The sequence below is a fragment of the Papaver somniferum genome, chromosome 9 (genome assembly GCF_003573695.1).
Source record: "Papaver somniferum cultivar HN1 chromosome 9, ASM357369v1, whole genome shotgun sequence".
Classification (NCBI taxonomy): Eukaryota; Viridiplantae; Streptophyta; class Magnoliopsida; order Ranunculales; family Papaveraceae; genus Papaver; species Papaver somniferum.
The window spans coordinates 182,156,675-182,165,619 of record NC_039366.1 but is presented as its reverse complement, the minus strand read 5'-3'; the positions used below and the strand labels follow the sequence as shown (position 1 = coordinate 182,165,619).

The 8,945-nt window shown below is 36.6% G+C and overlaps 1 protein-coding gene across 1 annotated transcript; it reads right to left on the bottom strand.

Annotated features, from left to right (window-relative positions):
* Positions 1-804: 804 nt before the first annotated feature.
* LOC113312953 (F-box/kelch-repeat protein At3g06240-like) lies at positions 805-1,566 on the bottom strand. The gene has a single exon (XM_026561684.1). The coding sequence runs from the start codon at positions 1,564-1,566 to the stop codon at positions 805-807; it is 762 nt and encodes a 253-aa protein (XP_026417469.1).
* Between the last annotated feature and the right edge of the window lie 7,379 nt (positions 1,567-8,945).

Genomic DNA, 8,945 nt, shown 5'->3' with positions numbered 1-8,945 from the left:
GCTTTTACATGACATGAATAATGCTTATTTTCACCAAAAAGCAAACTTTAGGAGAAAAAGAATCCAGATCGAAGGATAACATAGGGATATGGCTAAATAATAGGAAGGATATTGAAGATGAAAATCATAGACATTTTAGTAGCGTGAGTAGGTCATTTCATCCTCCTTGTTCTATACTTTTCTTGGTAATATAAATGCTAGTATCTCTGAGAAGGATAATAACATGTTTTGGCAGTAAAAATTTGATTGATCAAATTCCCCCTTCTCTATTCCTTGGTTCAGATGAGAGTTCAAAGGAATCAAAATAGCGCAGAACCTTATTATAAACGCAACACAAGAAATTAGAGAAATGATCTTAATTAAACTCAAGTACAAACTCATCTATCAAGGAAAAACTAAGAATGTATTAGACGAAATGCAGTAATCTTAGTAAAATGCAGAAAAAGAGAGGCCGATCTTCACTTTTTATAGACATGCACTCTTCAATTAATTTACAAGCTTTCTTCTCTTGTGATCATGTTTTAACAATGGTTCTTGTTCAACTTGCTCATCTCCCAAATAATGACGAATACCAACAACTGAACTCTGCTTAGGACGTACGGAAAACAAACTCTCCTCATAAGTATAGGCAAAGAACCATTCCGGATCACTGTCATGGGTCTTTAGAATTTTCGCCCTTTTACTCTTCGGGTTATAACAAACTAAAACATTGCTACATGTATTCTGTGATCGAACACTTAGCAGAATTTTCTCTCCATTTAGTAGATAATCTATCGGCCTGAAATAGACAAAATTTATTGCTCGTTAAGTAACGGTGAATCGTTTAGTCCAAGATTCTCTCACTCCATACTCCTCCATAACCCACACATTGCCACGATCCCCTGGAAGGATACCCACGAGAACCTTTGAGTCATCTGTTAACCAATGAAGAGCTTCGTTAAAGTATAACGATGTTGGCCGTGCTCGACAGGCAAGTGTATACGGCATGTTATAAGGAGTAGTACTCCACGAGTTTGATGCTAATGAATAGACCATGATTTGAGAGCCACGACGTTCATCCATAAATCTTTCAAAACTCACCAACCTGTAATCCTGAGTATTGAGATCATAACCGAATCCAAACCTACACCATGAAGATGGCGTTTCGGTTTGTTGCACCTTCGATACAATCCTGTGGTCTTTAGTAGATGGATTCCAAAAGCAAATAAGATCGAACCTAGGACGTATGCAAACTAAGCCATTACAAGAACCTAAAATACCAAGATTATCATCAAATTCTCGATACTTTTCATTGTAGAACGGGTAATCGACTATCTTAACAACCTCAGATACTTTTCCTGAATCATAAACATCTATAGAATAGAGGTCATTTCCCTTACCAGCAATAATCTTAATCAGATTGCTTTTCTTCTGGATATTGATACGATCATAATGCAACTTGCGAAATTGTATGTCATTAAATAGGTCATGCCATGATTTGCATACACACTTAAATCCTGAGATGGATGTCACGGGTAACCTCGTAAGGATATCAATAATCATATCTTGTGGGAGTGTCGACGACATTGATTGATTGTTCTCTTCTCTTCCGTTCTTTTTTTGCTTTGTCTTATGTGTCTGTAAAGCTAACGAGAACCTGAGGACAAATATCTCTTATATACTATATTAGCCGAGTCTCACGCCTACTCTGACTCCAAACTTTTAGCCGAGTCCCATGCCTACTCTGACTCCAAACTTTAAGGAAGTGTCCGCGTGTGGGTACCGTATGCATGAGCCGGTTCATTTTATAAATTTACAAGGAATACAAAACAAAGGTTGATAGGCTAGGGAAAATTGGGAAAATGCCCCAATATGACCTACAATGTTGGAAATCTACCCAACGTTAAAAATAGTTGGAAAAATGCCTCACTGTCAAAAAGAACGGTTAATCATTTGAGTTGGCGCCGCAGAAAAAGACATAAATACACACCTTCGCTAAGATCATGCCATATATGCAAATCATCCGACGGACTAAAATGTTGACTTCAGGCACGTGAATAGCATTGACAACGTAACAAAAATACAATTTTAACCCTCACTATTTTCTTAACATTTATGGTCAGATGTGTCACCCTAAAAGTGGAACTGTTGTTGTCAGGGTGAATTAGTTTCTGATTTTTGCTAAACCCACGCCTCATGTAACTGAGCTTGTTAAGCTTGGCCAATTTCAAGTGAAGATTTTAGCATGCTTGATTAACTGACGCATTTTAAGCTTCAGTTTCTAAAAGAAATTCATTACGTGAGAACTCTTCAATGCCATTCACAAAAAAGGCCCTTCCAGTGTCTCCAACATCACATTCTGTAAATGAAGTGGTCTCGCCGAATGTTATTGGAGATGCTATGGCCATTAGGCATCCTCTCGGCGCTACAAATAATTTGTGTGGGTGTTTACCTCGAATCATTGGGTATGAAGATGATAAAAGAATTACAAATAATGAAGTCAAGCTGATCATAGTTAGGAAATAGCATCTTGATGAGTATATGGTGTTTTGATTAATAAACAGTGAAATAAGAAATAGCAACATGGTGAGTAAAGAAACCTAAGGATCTGTTTGGGAGCTTGGATATGAAAAACGCTATCCAGGTTAGGGTATTTTTTGGTTTATTCGAGACTATCATGGCAATGGTTATTTTAAATGGTGTTTGTTTTCCACATTGGGTTAACGTAGTATACTTTTTGTCAACAGACTTGTATACAAGCTAAATTAATTAATTAAAAAATAAATAAAAAACTAAACCATATAAATTTATGGTTTTGAGCATAAGAAAAATTTAAATAAAAAAAGTAGTTATAAAATAACTGTCTAATCCAGGAGAGCATTAAGGTATTCCAGGTTTTACATGGAATACCAAAAACCCACCTTTTTAGCCTCCTAAAATCTAGGTAAGATACACTATTTTATCTTGACATGCCTACTATGACTCCAAACTTTAAGGAATTATAAATTTACAAGGAATACAAAACAAAGTTCGACTGAATTAGGCCACATAAGAGTGGTAGTGATTTACTCTCACATAGGACAAATCCACGGATGTGGTTTTTCACATCGTTTCAGCTCCTGTTTTCTTCTTTTGGTATTCGACAATGGCTAAAATTTTGTTTTCAACTTTCACACTTATGGAAAATAACCTCTAGAGATTTTCCATCCTCATCGGTCACAAAAGAATTGTGTAATCGATCCTTGTAATTGGTGTAACCGGTCTTAGTAATTGGTGTAACCGATCCTAGTGACTTGTGTGACCGAGCACAAGCAATACCATGAGTATATGGTAACCGGTCCTGATAATTGACGTAACCGATCCTGGTAACTGACGTACACGGTCCTGGTAACTTATTTGTTCGATCACAAGTAATCCATATTAAGGTAGAACCGATCTTTGTGATTGGTAGAACCGATTGAACCCATGATTGTGAATTGATAATTGATCAATCACATAGTTGTCTTGGAATACAGATGAACCAATTCTAAACTTGTTTGGAAGTGTGGTATAATCGATTCCAAGATTGTAAATATGAAAGAGGATTTACAAAGAAAAGATGTCAACAACTTTGAACACGAACATTGTAGTTGCAGGAAATCCTACACTACACCCCTCATATGATTTCATTGTTGATCAACTCATTTTTAGGTTTACACTCTTAATTTTATTGATTAATTTTTGAATATTATTACAAGAAAGATAAAGAAGTCAAGAATGATCTCTGCTCTCAACTTTCTCTCTCCTATTTACTTGTTTCTTACTCAAAAAAGATGTCCCTCTCCTTTACAACTCGAATGACTATTTATAAGGAAATACATAGTGGATGACAGCTAATCTTTACTTTATTTTCGGATATGGTTTGCGACATTCTCGCAACCTTACAAATGTTAATTTCGCAAGATCTCTAATTTTCGCAGGACTATCACATCTTTCTCATGATCCTTGCTGACGTCATTTCTGAAATTTTTCTACGACGCTATTGTGTTGTACCATTGATAACTTCGCTGAGACACAATTGTTGCGAGATTCTGATCTTACATCTTGTCTCTTCTCATATCTTCTCTACCAAGTAGAGAATGATGTGAGAAATGTCACAGCTGTTCTCTTCTTTATATTCTGCATTTATCACACGTATTCTTTCTTCCGTTTATTTCTCGACACGTCTTTTGTAACCGTTGCCTTTTAACTGCTTATATCTTTCCGTATTAATCGTGTTGATTTTCTCGAGGAGAAATTCCCTCTATATATATTCCTTCTCACTCTCTTTTTTGTTCTTTTTATTTTCTCTGCAACTTCATCGTTCTCCTGCAAATTCCATTATTGCAACTTTTCTTCTTTCTTCTTCAACCTTCTTAAGTTCTTCTTCATCTTCATACTAGATCTTCATAGTTCGTAATTTTTTTCGAGACAATCTCCCTGCTATTATTTTTCATGGATTCATCAAGGTTAGTCTTCTCTTTTCTTCTTTATGAGTTTTGTTGAATTGATATATTTGAAATTGATCTTGTTTATTGCCTTATTTGATGTTGTCTATGTGATTCCCATACTCTTGTTATTTCAGCAAAAGCGGCTCCAACACTAAATTTACAGTTCAGAACCCTAACAATCCCAAATCACAGCATAAGGTTGTCGCACATAAAAGAAAGTCTGTGAATGAGAAGGTAGTAAGAAACACTATCTTTTTCTAATAACAATATTGTTGCCTCTGTTTCTTATCTGGATTGTAATTCGCAGGGTGATAAAGATCTTCATAAACCTCACAAGAAATCTCGCCACCTTAAAATTTTTCCAACTTTTGTTCCCTTTCACCTACTCATTTCTTCCAAATCTCCTGCGACATCTTCGCAAGATAAATCTTTATCTCCAACTCGCGAAAATGCTGCCTCTGATTTCATTTCTTTCAAATCTCATGCGACATCTTCGCAAGATAAATCTTTATCTCCAATTCGCGAAAATGCTACCTCTGATTTCATTTCTTCAGTTGACCTTTCTATGATTGAAATTCCCCTTGTGGATCCTTCTGCGAATGAAACCTTTTCTCTTCCCATTGAGTATGTTTCTCTACCTTCTGTCTCTACCAGTTCTCTACCCAAATCTCTTCCTCTGTCGAAAGAGACCGTGGAAGGATAGATATTTCTTTCAAAGTTTTATCTGAAATTCTGGATGACGGCAAGAAGTCTTCTACTGATCCCATCAAGTCTAATGTTTGCGAGATTCTGAGCAAGCATTTGGGTTCTGGCAGAGCTGCTTCGCAGACAGCTTTAGAAAAAGAATGTAATGCTATTCGTCTTGAAAATCAGAAGCTTCAGAATGTTTTGCTGGATCGCGACAATCTTCGCAAGAAGAATGATGAATTAAGAGGTATGATTTCCTTATTTATGTCTTTAATTTGCCTTTTCGATGGTTTTATCCTTCCCATGTTTAATTATCCTTTAAATCCCTCTTTCGCATGTTAAGCATTAAATCAGAAACGAATAATTGAGAGATATCAATTTGAATCAGCTGTTGAAGAATCCCGTGTTGATAAAGAAATCTTGATGGATCAATATAACCAATTAGATAACCTCTATTCATATTCTCTTGATCAGATAAATAATCTTACCAATGAAAATACTCAATTAGTTCAAATACAAGATCTATTAAGTAATGAAGTATCTCGTCTTTCTTATTCTTTAACTAAAGCTAATTTAGGGATGGAAACTTTATCAGATGAGAATAAAACCTTATCTCAAGAGAAGCGAACTTATTTAAACAAGATGGCGATATCTTCGCAACAACTTAGTATTCTCCAAAAAGTATGTGCTGACCAAGAGCAATCTCTTCGATCTTTGAGAAATGAACTTAAAGAAGTAACAGAATCATATATCACTGAAAGAGATACACCCATTTAAGGTAGACTAGCTTTAAGTGTGAAGGCAAACCAGCTTAAAGAACAATATTCCAAATTAGAAGAATCTTATTCTTCTCTTGCGAAGAAGAATGCCTTTCTTATTTCTAAAGAGAAAAATCTTCAGTCTCGACTTAAAGGTTTAGTTGGAGATAAATTTGATGACGCAATGGACCATTGGGAGAATAGTTGTCTATCCTTGATTCAACACCTTATTTCGCAAAAAGAAGGTAGTCATAATAGTTTGACTGCCTTAATTATCTTTTCTTTGTCATATCTCTCTGAATTCCTTATCTTAATAAAATTTTGTATTCTATTTTTCGCAGAGTCTGAGAAAAATCTTCATTCTTCTATTTCTGATCTGGAGGCTAAATATGCTAAAATTCGCTAAGAGAATGCATTGCTCGTCTCTACCTTTACTGGTTCTCGCGGCCGAGCAGAAAGAAGACTTGATTATCTTGCTTATTTTAAGGATATTCAAGATAGGAATCATCAAAGAGCACTTCTTCGCCAAGTTCATCTCCGGGATGAGGTCCTTGTAAATGACATTTTATTGTCCAACTCTCTTCTTCCAACATCAATTGATCCTTTAGAAGTAGATGATGATGAAGTTCCTCGTCCTACTGATAGTGATTATGATTACGAAAGCGGTGCAGATGATAATTTCCTGGAAGATGAAGAAGAGGTTCCTTCTAAAGAAGTATCTGTTGGTGTTAATCAGAATGATAAAGAAATTTCTCCTGAAGAAGTAATTGCTGGCGATAATCAAGATGCTAGTCATGGCGAAGATCAAAGCCGAAATGAAGGAGAAGCTTGCGAAAATGTTGGCGAAGAATTTCTGTAATCTCCTGCTACTGACATTAATATTGAAGCTTGAGCTTCTTATCTAGCTTTGTTTTCTTGAACTGTCTTATTTTTATTACTTTTGAGAGTTGCATTTTTTAATCGACTTTGGAGTCAACTTTTCCTTTTAATATTTTGTTGATAAGAAAGATAATGCTTCTTGTGTATCAATTCCCATACTTGCCTCTCATTATCTTTCTTGCAAAAAATAATCTGTTATGAATGCTTATAATTAATTTGTTTTATCATATGGTCTTATTTTCCTTCCTAATTAAAGGTCTTATTATGCCATCTCTTGTCATTGCGACAAAATCGCAGGACGTCCTTGCACTTTCATACAAAAACCCATTGATCTTGTCTTAACTTTTCTTTTGTATTATGGCCTCTTCAGGAATGTTGCGACAATATGACAGGCCTAAATATTCTTGCGAAAATAAAGCCCCATGACATTGCCGTCTTGCGACGAAATCGCAGGACGTCTTCGCACTTTCATGCGAAAACCCATTGATCTCGTCTTATCTTTTCTTTTGTATTATTGCCTCTTCAGGATTGTTGCACAAATATGACAAGCCTTAATATCCTTGCGAATAAAAAGCCTCATGACATTTGCGTCTTAAGACACTTATCAGCTCCCTAATGGAGGGTGCCGCCCTTATCTCCCCCTGGTTGCCCCTTCAAGGAGGCGTACTTCTACCATACAAGGTTAGCTCCTCCCATCCAGTCTTAACAACAACCAGTTGTTTTCGCAGCCTCTTATCCCTTTTACCTATAGGGCTTATGGTTACGAGACTGCACCCTAAGTGGGGTTTTCTTCAGGCCGAGTGCAGTATAAGCCAAGACTTGTCAAGAATGGCAAGGACGCTTCAAACCCCCGGCACTCTTGACTCAACCGTGTACCTCGGCGCCTTGATCAGATTCTGCACTCCTTGGGAGAGTCCTTATTACCTTAGTCGCCCAACCTAAGTCATATGCTTAAGTTGAGAATCCAAGGTGCCTCTCCCGGATGGGCTTTATTGACCCCAAATCTCCATGACTCAGGTTCCGGTGGCGGTGTAGCCTTTCCCTGAGCCATGTAACAGGTACCCCCTAATATGACGTACTTTAGGTCTTACATTTGCCTCTTGCGAAATTTTATTCGCGAACTAGGGTGTACGCCATAAAGGTTCGCCCCTTTCTTTTATGTCATTGTTCTGTGTTATCTCTGCGACAATTTCGCACATCATGATCTTCTTTTGATATGAGTAATTCTGCAATTATTCTTTCAGAATTCATAACTTCTCAAAGCTTCTTACTGATAATATCTTTTAATACAACTGTTCCATGGTCTGTCTAATCTATGACCAACATCTCTTCCTTCTGGATCCATTAATCTATAAGCTCCTGTTCCAACTATCTCCTTAATGATGTAAGGTCCATCCCATTTTTTCGCTAATTTTCCACCATTTTCTCGCTGATATATTGGTGTTTCTCGCAGAACTAAATCTCCTGGTTGAAATTCACGTATTTTGACACGTTTATTATATTCTCGAGCTAATCTTCGCTGATAATTCTCCATATGTTGTAAATTTTTCTCTTTTTCTTCTAATTCATCAAGTTTGTTTAAAATTAACCCGCACTAAGATTTTTCTCCCAAGCTTCTCTTTTTGTTGTCGGAATAACAACTTCTGTTGGTAACACCGCTTCAACTCCGTATGTTAAACAAAAAGGTGACATTCCAGTAGCTTCTCTTCTAGTTGTATTATAAGCCCATACTGCATTATGTACTTGTTCGCACCATGATCTGTGATGTCCTTCCAATTTCTTCTTTAATATATCTGCAATTGTTTTATTTGTTGCTTCTACTTGCCCATTAGCTTGTGGATACAAAGGAGTGGACTTTCCACATTTTATCTTGAATGCATTAAGTAACATTTCTATATTCTGCCCCTCAAACTGTTTCCCATTATCAGATACCAACTGTGCAGGAATTCCAAATCTGCAAATGATATTTTCGAATATGAATGTAAAGATATCTTTGTCGCGAATATGTTGTACTGCCTTCACTTCTGTCCATTTTGTGAAATAATCTGTTGCGACTATTAAGTATCTTCTTTGTCCAGTTCCTGGTAAAAATGGCCCCACAATGTCTAAGCCCCATTTTCCAAAGGGCCACACACTGGTTGAAGATGACAATGGTGCTCCTGGTGCATGTTTT

Coding starts and splice junctions, on each gene's coding strand:
- LOC113312953 (XM_026561684.1), bottom strand. CDS start 1,566: ATGTCGTCGACACTCCCACAAGATATGATTATTGATATCCTTACGAGG.